The 15,901-nt window shown below is 43.4% G+C and overlaps 1 protein-coding gene across 4 annotated transcripts in view; it reads left to right on the top strand.

The window, feature by feature from the left end:
- Positions 1-13,154: 13,154 nt before the first annotated feature.
- LOC112992402 (protein Largen) overlaps positions 13,155-15,901 on the top strand; it is a 151,858-nt gene continuing 149,111 nt past the window's right edge. For 2 of the 4 annotated variants that reach the window (XM_026115434.2, XM_026115433.2), the window contains exon 1: positions 13,183-14,064. In XM_026115434.2, the coding sequence (XP_025971219.2) occupies positions 13,903-14,064 (162 nt within the window). In that variant the 5' untranslated portion in view covers positions 13,183-13,902. Of the gene's footprint in view, positions 14,065-15,901 lie in introns of all 4 variants that reach the window. The other 2 variants (XM_026115430.2, XM_064499963.1) reach the window with 2 other exon arrangements.

Genomic DNA, 15,901 nt, shown 5'->3' with positions numbered 1-15,901 from the left:
CAATGGTTTTGACAGTTGGGTCAAAACAGGGAGAGTCCAAAACTATGCACATTTTCTATTGTCCTAGAGTCCCATTATGCAGGTGCCTTATGGTTGTATTCATTAAAACCCTGTCAGAATAAGCATGTTAAGGTCATGCCTGGTGGATAATAAACCTGCCTGAGTTCTTCTCATCCAACCAAATGTTATGGTCATTCCTTAAGATAAGATTAGCACAGAAATCTTCAAACAGCGGATGCACTGGAATTGGACTTTCTGGGTTATGATACTGACAATATTGCACACATTAATAGGAGACAATAACTATTGTGGGAAGGGATTCATAAGGCCTAAATCAAGATGGCAGATGGGAGCAAGCTAAATATCTCTGTTTTGCAGCCTGTTTACAGCTCATATATTTATGAAAGAAGCACAGGAATGAATGGGCAGCCCTAGTTTTTCTGGCTAAACCTGCCTGTTACTGGCTAAACCCGTCATTGCCATGTGCATGGATGTACAAAAAGGAAGTGTATGTTTGTATCAGTTTGACTGACAGCGGTTGACTCTATTGCATGTGCAGTGTATCGCTGACTCGTTATGTTCAGTACAGTTGATTGAATTAATTGGAAACCATCAAACAAGATTTCAGAGCTCTGGGGATGGTGGTCAAGAGTCTGGGAGCCCAGGTTGTTTTCTCCTCAGTCTTGCCAGTGAGGGGGAAAGATGGGAGGAGGAGTAGACAGATTTTCCAAGTTAACAACTGGCTGCACCTCTGGTGTTGGCAGCAGGGTTTTGCTTTCTATGACCACAGGACCTTGTTTGAAGATCGACAACTGTTGGGGAGAGATGGGATCCACCTCACTAAGAGGGGCACATGTGTCTTTTCCAAAAGGTTGGCCAGCCTGGTAAGGAGGGCTTTAAACCAGGAAAGATGGAGGAAGGAGAGAGTTACAGAGACAGTCGGTAAAACACAGCTCAAGTCGGGATGCCTTCAGTGGGTGCATGCAGCCAGGGAAGTGCATAGAGGACATGACTGTGGAGGATCCTCTTGCACCCCTCCTGGGAAACCTGCATGCTCGATTACCTCCCTGAAATGCCTGTACACCTATGCATGCAGCATGGGGAATAAACGGGAAGAATTAGAGATCTATGCGCAGTCACAGGGCCATGATCTCGTTGCAGTTACAGAGACATGGTGGGATAGCTCGCATGACTGGAATGCTGTCATGGATGGCTATGTGCTTTTTAGGAACCACAGTCCAGGAAGGTGAGGTGGTGGAGTTGCTCTTTATGTGAGAGAGCAACTGGAATGTATCAGACTCTGCCTAGGGGTGGATGAAGAGCGAGTCGAGAGCTTATGGGCAAGGATTAAGGGGCAGACTAACATGGGTGACACTGTTGTGGATGTTTACTACAGAACCCGCCTGGATGCGCTCCTGTGTAACATGCTGTAGGTGACCCTGCTTGAGCAGGGGGGTTGGACTAGATGATCTCCAGAGGTCCCTTCCAGCCTCAACCACTCTGTGACTCTGATCTGCATCCTAAAAGCATTAGGTTTATTGTCTGTTCAGCTCACAAATGTATCCATGAGAGACTTTGTGTCTTGAAGTGGCAGCAGACTTGAGCACCACCGCCACTGACACCCTTGACTAAGGAATTTTCCACAAAGATGCAAATTCAAATCTCCTCAGATACTGATTCCCTATCATATCTGGTATTTCTGAATATGTCCAGAAGCACAGTGTCTAACTAACTTTAACATTAGGAATTTAGACAAATGTGCAACAACTATTCTCTGAATATCTTTTGTTGCTCTGACAACAGATCTGCAACTTGATCTGTGCATGACAGCCAACAGCTTATATGATATATTTCAATATTTTAATTGGGTTTCACCTCTATGGACTTTAAGGTACCTTTGCTCTGTTAAGAGAGATTCCAGAGACACTCCTGATTTCTTCTCTTCTGAGCATCCTTTGATATGGGTCATGAGCAGGGTGCAGGTCAGAAAAACTGTGCTGGTAGCTTGCCCCCAGCTGCTGCCTTTTTTCCAGTACCTATGGTGGTAGAATAGACATCCAGTGATGCTGCTAAACATATGTCTAATTCCTGAGAAAAATAGGAAAACCCAAAAGTTTGTTCATCGTGACATCAAGTCCTAGCTACTTGAGGAGTAGAGGAAAGACCAGAAGCCTCTGTGAGGTGCAGGGGGGACTCTTTTGTGTTGCACTGGGGAAAAAAAACATAACCAAAATACAGCGTGCTACAAGGAGCCAAAAGGAAATACTAAGGACAGGGCTGTATCTTAAAGCCAGTTCTTCCTGGGAACCTGTCTTTCTGAGAATAACCAACAGGAGTTTCCATCCACTAGAGAACCACTCCTGAAGGTAGGTAATTGTGTCATTTCTCCCAAGAGCAAGGCAGGATTATTAGATTTTAAAACACTGCTAGAGGCAGGGGGGCTGTTGTGCATTTTGGCTACAGGTGATCACTCAATTCACTCAAGATACTGAAGACCCTAAAATCTGCTGAATAAATTGAAACACACAGCTTTTGCCTTGTATAGAAATGTCCTAAGCATGTAGGCATGACATTGAGGAGAAAAGTGTTCAAGATTCATGAGGTCATGAAGAGGAGATAGTAGTATGATTTTATAGCTTGAAGAGTAGGGCACTGACCTGCTCTTCATTGTCAAAGGGCTGCCCATGTTTATTATTCAATATTTGATACAATATGTTCATAGACTGCCAATGATTTTGATTTAAAGTATATGATTTTATTCAAGAGAGCTGTCAAAGATTATAGCTTAGTCATTGTGGGTGTATGAATTCAATTTTTAGTGTAAATTAAAATTTATACCTGTGATCAATCTTAATTTTTTTTTCTTGATATGTTACCTCCTCTCAACTGAAGATAATGTGCAATAAAAGGTCTTAAAAATAGTTACCATATGGGCACACATAATCTCAAGGTTTATTATTATTCTACTTAATGAATGAAAATTCCATCTGAATGAGAACAAATTTAAAAGAAACAAAAACAGATGGATAAAATAAGTTTTGGAGACAGTTAATGGTACAGTTGTGAAAGCTAAAAAAAAGAAAATCTGACAGTGTGTCTGATGCAAGAAAACTTTATAAAGTTACTGAGTAAACATTTCAGGACTTGACTGTGGTAGGAGTAAGTTACATGCCAGCTGGAGTAAAATACATAAGTAGTGTGGACATATTCCAAAGAGTAACATGCCCGGATATGGGATGTTCCAAGGATACCACTCTTGCCACATAATTGAGCCAACACTTTTTTCCCCTAGAATCACCATTTTTTATCTAAGTGAAATAGAATTGTAAGAAAGGAAGTGAGTCTGATCTTAGCCAAAAGTGAATGAATGATGTCTATTTGTTTGGCTCCTTGTATGGTTCCTCTCACTTAGCATTAAGAGTGTCATCCAAATAGTTAAGAATACTGATTGCACTGATAGAGTTCTTCTTACTTTAGAGACTATTCTGCTCAACTTTTGAAGCGATCAGAGTGCGTGATAGTATCTGAAAAACGTTTGACAAACAACAAAAATACGGAATATCATTTAGTTTCATATTGCTCCATTTCTAATTATAAAGCTTTAAGATACATTTTTGAAAGATGTTTCCTCCTGGTATGAATTTAAAAAGCCAGGTCTTTTAAAAGACAAATTCAGTAATTGTAAGCTTTTGTATAGCTTACAAATTTTGAATCCAAAACTTCAAATTTCAACCACTGAAGCTAAGGGAAAGAAAGAGAGACATTAATAAGGAGGTAAATGCTCAACTCCCACCCACCCTTCACAGATTCCAGTACTGTCAGGTGCAACCTAAATGTGAAGGCAATGAGAGTCCGTTGACTCTTAAAGCTCTTTACTTGCAAAAGTTAGAAATCTGAATGTCCGCTTTTAAGGGTGCTCAGAAGCCTAACCTCTGAAGGGGAAATCAGAATCTTTTGGTGCCAACTCTGCAACCAAGCCCCTCTCTTCACGTACAGCGCATGTCTCCTGGGGCAGAGATAAACGTAGCAAGAGATGACTATGTCCTTTCTTTTCTCTGATGGCCAAAGACAGCCTTAGATCATGGTGAGAGTGTTAGAGTTGATTCTCGGTCTCAGTGGAATCGGTAAGTGTCCTCTGTGCGACTAGGCATATTCACAAGTCCAGAGGGCATTTTTCAATAGACCAGGGAACTGGTGGAGGGGGAAATTTGAGCTGTCTTGAAGCTTTGAAAACTCAGTTTCCAGTTGGGAAACATCAGTTAAATCGTTGTTCAGAGCTTGTGCAAGTTTGATTCGCTCACGCAGGATTTCTTGCTAGGAGTGCAAAATCTGGGCTCTCATCCCTACTTTGATGTCTAATTACCACAAGAACAGGGAGTAATCCAATGGTTAAAATGCAGTTATGATAGCTAATATTCTAACATGTACTAAGTAAAAGCAACAATAAATATGAGAACTTAAAGTTCATAATCTGATGTCTTACTGTGTATCTTTTCTAAGACAAAAAGTAGACAGAAACTGAGTTTTGCCTTCTGATGCCTGGTCAGTGCTGCAGAAAACCAAAGCTGAGTCATCCCAAATGATACATAAAGAGCCATAACAGTTAATTCTGCGCAGACACTTTCTGTAGCGTGATTTGCGATTCTTGCCTTTGTATCTGTGTGTGTATGAAGTTCTGTCTAAGGAAAAGCCAAATCAAAGAGATGATTTTTATATTCATCTCTGATTATGGTACAGCCTATACTCATTTTTTACGCTTTAGGATGGTGAGGTAAAGACTTAGAATCTGTGACATGCAAAAAAATGTTTCAAATATAATAAACTGCTGCATAGCAACACCAGACCTTAAGTAGTCAGAAAGTCTACCAGCTTCAAAAGGCATCACATAAAAGCAGAGGTTTGATAAAAATTTCAGCACTTCAGAATAAATGATCATTGGAGAGGATCCTAGAAATGGGCATGTATTTTTCCCCACTTCCCAAATAAACATCCACAGTAATTACACCACTTCTGCTGCACAAAACATAAATGGCTATCAAAAATCTTAAACAGTGCACAAGTTGCATGTTTGTTCTTCACACTCCTGATGGAAATCAGGATGAACTAACTGCCCTTATGCAGCTTGCACAACGTTTAAAAACCTCCCATCTAGACTTTGGGGTGTGGTGGGAGAACAGAGCAGCATCTAAGTATCTCCCTTCTATGAATTTGGAGAGAGGATGCTTCATCTGATGGACCTCTAGAGCGCAAATGACCCTTTGTCTCCTATATAAGCAGGATGGAGTAAATAAACCCAATCTTTCTAAATGTATCTCTCTTTTGTACCTAGATTTTGTACCTAGGTCCTTTGTGCAGGATCAAATGATTAAGAAGCCCCTGAAGGTTTGGATCCCAAAATCACAAATACAAGCCATCAATCCAGCAATTTCTATAAAGGTTGGGTTTACAAGTGAATTTAGGGAAGGTGTAATCCTATGGAAATTTGGGAGCAGGATTATAGATTGCAATGTCCGTCAAAGCAAGAAGACAGCCCCCTTGATCCTCATAAGGAAGAAGAGAGGCTCTTAGGAGTGAGCTGAGCCAGGTCAGACTAGCTAGCTGTAAACTGGTTAAACTGTTGTCTTGATGGGCTGTTTTATCAGGTGATGCAGGTTTAGGATTGTTTTTTGCTTTCAGTGATTCCACCTTAAGCAACTTGGAAAGCAGAAGGCAGGTGCTCTAAATTATTGATGGAAACTTTAATCCACAGTTTACTGCAAACAACTTGCAAAATTGAGCATAATTTTAAGAAAACATTTCTAGAATCCTTTGTAACTCTGTTTCTTAATTCATACACTGACAAGCTTGTTGAAATTACAAATTTATAAAGGTAAAATATATTAAAGAGGGCTTGTTGGGTTTGTCAGGCGTGCTACTGATGCAATATTTTTCAAGTACCAAGAAAAGAATGGCAATTATCACAGAGACACAAATAAACATGTTTATGTTAAGCCTTCTAATCTTTACCAGCTTTATCTCTAGATGAAATCTGAGTTGGTATAAGAAACTTAAAAAAGGTGCTAATGACACAAACCAGATATCTGCAAAAGTTAAGGGTCTGAGCAACCAGAAGAGTTAAAGAAAATTCTGATCACTTTTTCTTTCATAATCCCTGGATACCAAACTGTATGCATAATCCTTTTTATGCATAGGTCTGCTGTTCCTATACATAAGTAATGTATATTTTAAAACAAGGGATAAAAAGTAGGGTTTCCCATCTTTCATACTGTAAATAATACGTGGAAATTTCTTGTCAATCCACTTCACTTCCACTTTTTAAAATTCTTTTCAGAGTAGTTTCTCTCTGTAAGATCTTTCAAAGCAAGGAAATCCAATGCTAATCATCTGAAAAAACAGCAATATGGGAGATTTATATGACAACTTAGTAAAGATGCTACTTGACACTTTCAGCAAAAATTATTTTAGTTATTTGTCAGCTAGAAGTTTTCAGAAATAAGATTTTACAGTGACTGTAACTGATAAGGGCTGAGACCTCAGGAACAGAGACATAGGTGTACTGGGTAAGACCAAAGATCCTGTTAGCCCACTACTGTCTGGTACTCAACTACAGCAGTATAAGAACAGAGCATGTATCAGGGATAGATATTAAGAAACACATTCTTCTTGCAACCTGAGGCTCAGAGACTTTCTTAGTCAGAATTTGTGTCTTTGTGCTAAAAGATAAGACTAGGCACACTGAAAAGGTATCACAACAATTTTATAGATGTTTAGCTCAAACTGTCACATTTCAATGGAGGCTTGTAGACTGTGGGTCAGGCCTTCAGGTAATATGAGTTGATGTCGCAAAAATGAAGACAAAAGGATCTAGTGGGTTAATTATAAGTTTAATTATGGGTGTTTTTCTGAGAGTAGAACTGTGACAGGCCCATTTTTATCTCTACGTGTTAAAAAAATTATCTGGATTAAATACCTTACCCTCCAATCTAGTGTTTAATATCTAGGCTTCGGTTGTCAAACTACCCCACTCTGTATATAAATGGAAAAAATCAGTCTGGTCCAGATTCTTTTTCTAGGCGCCTGTAGCATTACATTCTAGTTTAAAAAAAATCATAAAAAAGGAGCAAAGGAAAGCTGCTCTTCTGCTAGCACCTGAGTGCTACTGATTTCTCCTGACGCTTGCTAAAAAGATTGGGAACTATTCCCCTGTTTTGCTGTAAAATATTTTAGGTCATGAAAAACTTAGAGCTGTGCAACTGTGTTGTTTTTGTACCTTGCAGCTGGGACCACAATGCAGAGAGCACAGGCTCTAGAGCCCTCCTTTTTCTAAGCCAGTGGCTAAAAATGGGCCAGCGGTAATTACCAAGGAAGCAAATGGCACACACAGAACTTGATTCTGAAGATTACTGTTAGTAATAGTACTTACCTAGGCAGAAGGGGAATTCTGTATTTTCCCAGCACAGCTGCAGAGATCTGCAAATTCTCCAGAACAAAGTCAGAGCTGAGGTAAGCAAGTACAGCCACTTGGTTTGAATGACTGCTGGATGAGACATTCAGATATCCACTGACACTGCTACTTCCTGGAAAATAACTGGCATCACTTTTAAAAGAAGCTTTAGATAAAATGCACCCGCTGCTCTGCGTCACTGGGCCACTGACATTTTAAAGATAGGTCACAGGTCTTGAGAGACTGCTAGAGATGATTTGGCTGATTCCAGGTAAATCGATTTTAGGAATTTGCAAGGAGTTTCTTTAATAGAAAGTAATGGTTAAAATACAAAATGATGGTGGAAGAGCATTAATGTCCACATAACTAATAACAGATGCTAGTAACAAATAATATTTATTAATATATAATAATTAGTGAACACTGAATAAAGGAAAGAGCACACCTTTTCATTTATAATTAGTCTGAATTTAGAAGTCGGATATGGGAATGTTTTTCTGTAGTATGGAAAATTCCTCTGGGAGCCGCTGAGCGCTGAGGTGTCTGACACGATGGGCCCAGGTCTGCGAGGCGCGGACAGAACCGGCGCGTTCTCCCGCTGCAGCCTGGAGAACAGCCAGTACCTCCAAGGACTGCTTGGCACGCGCGCAACCCGCTCTTATGTTCATCAGTGAGTAATGGATCCTTCCCACTTAGGTTTCTGGCTTCTTTCATGTAGTTTGTGCCATGGCTTTTAATATAATTTGAATCTGGAGAGTAGGGGAAGAGGCAGCAGAGATTCATTGTCTGTCGACAGATAATTCACCAATCTGAAATGGTTGTCTTGAATGTGTAAGTGTTCACCTTTGCCTTACCATGTATGACACAGAACAAATAGTTTTTTGATTGCAGTAACTGAACTGGGCTTTAAAATAGAAACTGAATATTTTTACTGTAGGCCTGCAAATTAAAGAACTGCAATTTTTACCTTTGCATTCTTACTAGTGCACTCAATTTTACCTTTCCATAGCCCTTTTCCATGTTTAAGTTACTTGTTCAATCAGGCATTTCTCTTGCTTGGACTATTCTGATTGAGATGCTTTAGGAAAGAAACCAGACAGTGGTTTTTTTTGCTTGCTCCAGATGTTTGCAATAGTGTGCAACCAAAGTGAATGCCAGTGGTAAAGGGATACTCTTTCACAGGAAATACTTTGCATCTGACACCAACCAATAGCTCCTTAGGGAAAAAAAGGTACAAATTTGTTAGCCAACAGTTAACAATTAAACAAAAAACAGAGAATGGCAGAATTAGATTAAGTATACAGCCTCCACTGACTGATTTTGAAAAACAAGCATAATAAATGACGAATATAAACTATTACTTTAGGATTACTGTAGAAGTATTTTCAACCACCGTTCTCCTTCCAATCTTACAACCTGTTTGCTTTTCCATTTTAAATGGAAAAAAAGGAACTTCCACTCTTTCCAAGCAATTATACAGAATGTATGCAACAGAGTAAAAAAATACATTTCATCTTGCATTATTCCTGTATTTTAAAAGCATTTTGAATGGATATTTGCAAGAGAAAAGCAGTTGGTGTGATATGGTCATCTTTTTCCTTTCCCGACCCATTTCCTGGTTTTATTTTCCTATATAATGTTGTATCAGTTAGCATTACGAGAGCCATTTTTGTTAATTCTGTCCAACAAGAGAATGGGCATTGAACTTCTAGAGCTTACTGTGAGAGCAAGTGGATTTCTGCATGTTTCAAGTATGTATATGCATACACTTCAGTTGTCTTATTCTTCCTGATGAAGAAAAGTGTTGGAGTAGTAAGACAAGAACTTGGTGTGAATTATGACATTGTCTTAATCTTGACTTCCAGTATATTTACTAGTTACTGCTCAGAAATAAGCAAACTTAATTCAGAAAGTATCTTGTTTCTTTTTTGTGAGTCAGAGTTTCTTTTTAAGGGAATAACTTTTTTGTTTTTAAAGAAGTAAAATAACGTAATGTCATTTAATTATACTACACTTCAGAATGTGCTTTTAATTTTTCCCCTTTAATCAAAGGCAGAGCCTTTGTTTTATTTCAGTCTACCCAGATGAACTTCAACTCTACAGTTTGGGGCTTAAACAGACAGTATGACTTTTTCAGTATAATTGTCAAACAGCGTACGAATTAAGAAGAGAACACTATATTCAGTTAAATGTAGGATAATGTTCACTTTGGAAAGAGATCAGGACAGATGCCACTGTTCTTTTGAGACAGAAATGATAAAAGGTCAAAACCTTTGTTTAACAAGTACCATGAAGGTCAGTTAGTGGCTTTGAACTATATCTTAACCCACTGTTTTAATTTAACCTATGATTAATTTTGATGATTTCCATGAATATTTTAATTAGCATGTGTCCAATACAGAGGCCCACGGACATTTAATGAAGTCTTCTGCCACTTTTTTTCTTTTTTTGGAAAAATACAAGGCTTGGTGTGTCAATGCTTTCCTATCTTGTATCAGTGTTACTGAATATTGCCTATAAGGAAAAATTCAGAAAAATAGAAAATAAGGTTTCATTTTAATATTTTCAAAATGATTGAGTTTGTTTTTCTAGGTAGCTCTTTGTTTAGTAAACTCTTTAATTTTATTTGGAAAGTTTGCAAATGTTTGAAATAAAACATTACATCTGGATTAAAAATGCTTTGTCCGACCTAGAAGACTTTTTTCAACTTTAATCTCTGATAAATAGTACAAAAACAAAATACTTCCAACACGCAACAGGAAATTAATTTTTAAGTCATGTACCTGAAATGCTAATGACTTGGGATATGTTGCATACAGTTCTACTTATATAATTCGCAAACTGATCATTTTGTTTATATTGTCATATATGGTTAAATATGAAAGTTTCATGGTACTGTATGAGCTTCTCCTAGGTAGGTAAGTATTTGGGGCCTTTTGGTATCTTTGTATTCTGCCCCCGCCCAATAAGAGACTTACAAGTGACTAAATTTAAAAGTAACTGAATTTACTGTATTTCTTTTATGACTGGTCTGAACGATTGTCATGAAAAGCTATTTGTGATTCATACTCATTTTACAATTAATCATGATCTCCTGCATATTCTCCAACTCTCTTTGTGACTCCATACACACAATAAACAGCATAAATAAAACAGCACAATCAAATTACTGCTCTGTGTGTGTGTGTGTGTGTGTGTGTGTGTGTGCGCGCGCGCGCGCGTGTTCGGTTAGTTCTATCTGTAGCACTGGGCTGAGATATGGAATCATTTTTTCCAAAAGGAAAAGTGCCATCTACTGAATCACCAAAACAAAAATTTGCAGCATCTTGAGAGATTTTCCTGAGAGATGTCCTTTCCAGTTACTGATCAGGCCAAGCCCTACTCAACTTGTGAGCTTTAATGAGATCACAGCTGGCAGTGGTATGGCTGAGTGCCACATTACTTCACTAAGTGTGCATTTAATGTGTGCTTGGGTTTTGTCTGGGTGCTTCTTTCTGGATTAAAAAGTGTTAGTGGAAGATCAGTGAACTGCACTTTGAAGGTCTTAAGCTTTTACTTCCAAAAGAACTTTCTCGGATGGAATTAAGTTTAAAGGGTGAAAATGAGGTTCAGAAAAAAAATAAGAGATCCTCATCTCGATAAGTGTAGCGGGGAATTTGCAAATGAGTCAACGAGTACAAAGTCGAGTAGTTCTTAATATTTCTCCTGATGGATCTGTGAACAGTTCTGGCATTGACACAGTAAAGGTCCCTGATCATCTTGTTTGTCCTTCCCAGGTGGCAGGAACTGCTTTGGATCACTCTCAGGTGTTGTGGGAGCATTTGATTTTTGGTGAGACTTCTTGAGCATTCCCTGCATTTTCCTAAAGAGCTGCAGGAGTCAAATTTCTGGTAAGAAACTAGTCCTTTTCTCCCCTTAGTGAACAGCCACTCCAGATTTTGTGAGGCTACAGCAAGACTTTAAAAAGAAGAAACTGATAACAAACTGGTAAATAACATTTATCTGCAGACATGGAAGCAAAAGAAACTGAGCAACTAGTTAGATATATTGCTTTGCTCTGGGACAGTTCCTGTTATTTAGCTATGGGTTACAGAGGCATAGCACAGTTTTTTTAGTGGCATAAAATGACTCTCAAGTAGGCCGGTGACCTAATAGGTCAATGAACTTTACTCAGAACCTAGAAAAACAAGTTACAAAAAGTTTTTTTGGGGGAAAAGCAGTAGATATTTGGATGAATACAAAACATCAGCCAATACATAAGTCTGCACACCTATTAGAAAAATTAATCTCTCTCTCCACCTCTAAAATTCTTTGTGAATGTTACTATAAAAGTGGAGGAATTGGTGAACTGGATACGATTCATACCCTTAAAAGTTTCGGAAAGTCTCCAAATGCGGTCAGAGGATTAAGAGAACTTGATAACCACAGGATTGTGGGTAAAGTCTTGTCATGACTTAAAACCAGCTGGTGAGACAGAACACAAATCATTTTTCATTTCTTAAAGTAAAAACATTTAGTGGTGAGAAAGAAGTCACAGTGTAGGAAAAAATGTCTAATCATGAACATTCTGTTAGGTTAGACCAAATTTTGAGGATCTGTAAGGAAATCTAGTGATAATTTTATGAACATTCTACTTTATTTTTGTAGGAATCATCAAACAACGTCTTATCTATTTAAACCGTGTTACATATAGTTGTATACAGTATACTGCATACTTATACAGTATCCTTAAGAGCTTTATCCTGCAGCAGACTTTTTTCCCAATTTATGAACTGGATATGCACTGGTTTCCACATGGATAGTGTCACTAAAGGCTTTTCATGAATGTTTCCCCTTTTCTGTTCACACAACACCTGCAAAGAAGGGTATTCAGACATACTAATTGTTTTAAACTTATTCAACAACTTACGGACTGATTTCTTCTCAGTTTGGTGGATTCAGGTTGGAGATTCAGACTGCATTACTTGGCTAACTTCAAAAAGCATATGATGTTGTTGCTCATATAGAAACAATTAAGGAAAAATTACCAGCAGGAATGCTTTTAGAACTCAATGGTAGAAAAGCTTTTGCTTTGGTGAGATGAGAAAAATCTGTCATGAGGCTTGAGGAAAGTAAATACAAGGAGTCTGAAGGTGGCCTCCTTGAAATTATTTAAAAGCCCCATGATGTGCTTACGGAAAACATTTTTCTAATATATGCCTAGTACTAAAAAATGATTTCAGCCAAACACTGCAGATTTTATACTGGTAAAAGTGGAAAGATATTTACACCTGAACTACGACAGGGAGCATGGGAGTCTGGTAGTGGTGCTGTCAGCTCCTGTCTGTTCACAGCCCAGTCCCACACCTATCCCAAAGACAAACGCTTCGCCACCGAGTGAGGTTTTAAACCACGTGCAGACATTGCCCTGGGCGGCCTTTCTGCTTTCCCCCCTTTGCTTTAGTTCCATTGAAACATCCCAAGCTGCCAAAACTCTCTCCGAAACAGAAGCATTTACAGTAGCACTGTCAGGTGCGCCCGTGCAGGGCGATCCTCGAAGCAGGGCTTGGCGGTACGCCCTCCGCTTGCTCTACGTGGCTACCGGGCGGTAGAAAGTCCTCCAACAATTCCTTTTACCTGAACATGGCACCTTTTCGCAGTGAGATGAAAACCCGGGGGAGGCGAGCGGTACCTAGCAGTCTCTTCCTTGTGCCCCACAAGCGGATCTCTGAGTGGAGGTGGGGACAGTGCGTGTCCGGGAGCGGCGCCAGCCGCTGCTTCCGAGAAGGAGCCAGGTGTCGCTCATAAAAGCGGTTTTGACCCGCGCGCGTTCTGGTTCCTCCCCGAGCGCTGCCCAGCCTTCACTTCCCAGGAGCGCGGGGCTCCCGGTCACTCCGCTTGCGGGGCAGCGCACGGGGCTGCGCAGAGCCACGCAGGTGCCTTTAACCGGCTCGGCGGCACCTACCAAGCGCCATCCCCGGCGCGGCCTCGCCGCGGGAGCGTCACCCCGCGCGGCTCCTGGCGCCGGGCGTTGCGCCCCGGGGGGCGGTTTCGGGGGGTCTTTCCGCCGGCGGAGCGGGGTGCCGCGGGCGGAGCCGGGCCGGGCCGGGCGGGGGCGGAGCGGCCCTGCCGCCGGGGCCGCCGCGGTGCCGCGGCGCGGGGGGCGATGCGGGCGGCGGGCGCTCCTCCCCCGGCCCCTGTGGCGGCCGGAGCCGGTGGCGGGCGGGCGGGGCGCGGCGCAGGCGCGGCGCACGGCGGGCTGCGGCCGGGCCCCCGCGCCGCTCCCGGGAGCCGATGGCAGCTGCACAGCGCGGCCGCCCGGCGGAGCGCGGCGCGGCGCGGCGCCCCCGGCGCGGGATGCGCGGGCGGGCGGGCGGCGGCGGCAGCTCCGGGAGCCGGAGGGACGCGGCCGGGCGGCCGGCGGCCGCGGCGCTCGCCTGACCTGCGTGCGCCGCTGGCCGCGCCGGGCTCCGCGAAGGATGTCCGCCCAGTCCCAGGGGACCGCATCCTCCTCCTCGTCGCCGTCCGAGGGGCCGCCGGCAGCCTCCAAAGCCAAGGTGAAGGAGCAGATCAAGATCATCGTGGAGGATCTGGAACTAGTCCTGGGGGACCTCAAAGACGTGGCCAAGGAACTTAAGGAGGTGAGAAGCGCCGAGGGGCGCCGGCAAGGCGGGCAGCCCCCGCCCCGCTCTGCGCCGGTGGCGCCGCGGGACCCGCTGCCCCGGGGCTCGGCAACTTGTTTCACCACTTCTTCGCCACGGGCCGAGCAACTGGTGTCCGGGCTGGGCGCGGGCGGCCCCGGCGCCTTCCCGGGGGCGGCGGCGGGGCCGCGGCAGCCGCAGCCCCGGGGGCCGTGGAGCCGCCCCGGGGCCGGGCCGGGTGAGCCCCGGGGCCGGGCGAGCTCGCCCGGCCGCGCGGGGGCTCCCCGCCGGGCTCCCCTGGAGTTTCTGCCGGGGCTCCGTGGGGTCCCCGCCGGCGCAGGGGAGGTTTCGGGGTCGGGGGGGTCCCGCTGCCCGGCGGTGGCAGAGGGAGCGGGAGCGACTCCCCTCCAGCGGCAGCAAATTAACTTTTTCGGCTGTAGCTGCGCATCGCGGCGGGCCGTAGCCCTCTCGGCCCTCCCGGCCGGTGGGCGCTGCGGGTACCGGCCGCCCGGGGCTCCCTCCGCGGCCCCCGGGGCGGGGGGTCCTCGCCCGGCGCGGCGGCCCCCGGGGCGGCGCGGCTGCTGCCGGCTGCGCCGGGAGCTGGGCGCCCTGCTCGCCTGCCTCCCTGGCCGGGTCGCCGCTGCCGGCTCGCTTCCGCCGGTGGCGAGTGTCGGCTCCGCCAGGTCGGTCCCCGGCGGAGCGTGGTGACCGCGGGGATGCTGGTAGGCGGCGAAATGCTGCCGTCCGCCCGGACGCTGCCCCGTTGTCTTGGTTTTGCTACACAAGTGGTCGGCGGATGGTTGGATTATGTGCCGAAATTCAAGTCCAAAACCTCCGTGCGGTGCTTTGTTAATCCTGTGTTTGACAGTTGTAGCAGGCTGTGTTTTGCGCTATCAGATATTAGTTTCGTATTTTAACAACGCTGTCAACAAGTTTTATTCAACAGACTTTTGCCTTCCGAGGCAGTCCGAGACTCGCCCAGTGCTGCGTGCAGCGCTGAGGGGTCTGTACGCACCGCTCACTGATCAGAGCTGTTACAGTGCTTCTCACCCACCATTCCACATTTCTCACTCTCTCTTGAAAATATATCTATAATATCTCTTTTCCTTAACGCGCTGCTCTCTGGGCTTTTTAGTTTTTGTGGATATTTTCGAACGGGGATGAACGTTGTTTGCAGGGCAGTTCTTCGAACACTGTTAATAGCGACAGAGCAAGCTGGCTTCTGCTGCTGCAGAAGCATTTTTCAGGACCCGGAGAGGATGTGCTGTGATCCTTCCCATGAATGTGAATCATGCTCTGCACATAATCACTCCTGGCTTTCCTCTGCTAAGCAAACAAGATCTCTGTAGGTGGAGGTCATGTGTCATCATTTACTGTGGCATGTTTTATCTAACTAAACTTGTCTCTTCTGGTTGACTGCGTCTGCGAAAGAGAGCTGGATTTACCTCTGCTTCGTGGGTAAATGGCTTTTGGGGAACTCCTTTTCCCAAGCAGAGGTGAAATGTAAAATGGAAGTTGTAGTGATACGGTGTTTTAACTCAATTAACAACTGTGCACACGTTAAAGGATGAAAAGATTACCATGTTTTGAGAAAAGAGAAATGTTTTTATAACAATGATAGTTACATCTTGTTTGCAATCACCCATGAGGTTTTAAGTAGTTTTTTCTCTAAATATGTGACTAATAAGCATTGTATATCCAATTGCCTGTGTTTGTTTGCAATATTATCTTTACGTGTTAAATACACTTTGTAGTCCATTTATTTTGAAAAGTCAGTAGAAGTTTGCTGTATGATTACCTCCAGTTGTCCACCATTCACTGTATAGACTCAGTCTAT

Source organism: Dromaius novaehollandiae, chromosome W (assembly GCF_036370855.1).
Source record: "Dromaius novaehollandiae isolate bDroNov1 chromosome W, bDroNov1.hap1, whole genome shotgun sequence".
Lineage (NCBI taxonomy): Eukaryota > Metazoa > Chordata > Aves > Casuariiformes > Dromaiidae > Dromaius > Dromaius novaehollandiae.
Note: the sequence above shows the minus strand (reverse complement) of the source record. Positions and strands in the feature narration are given on the sequence as shown.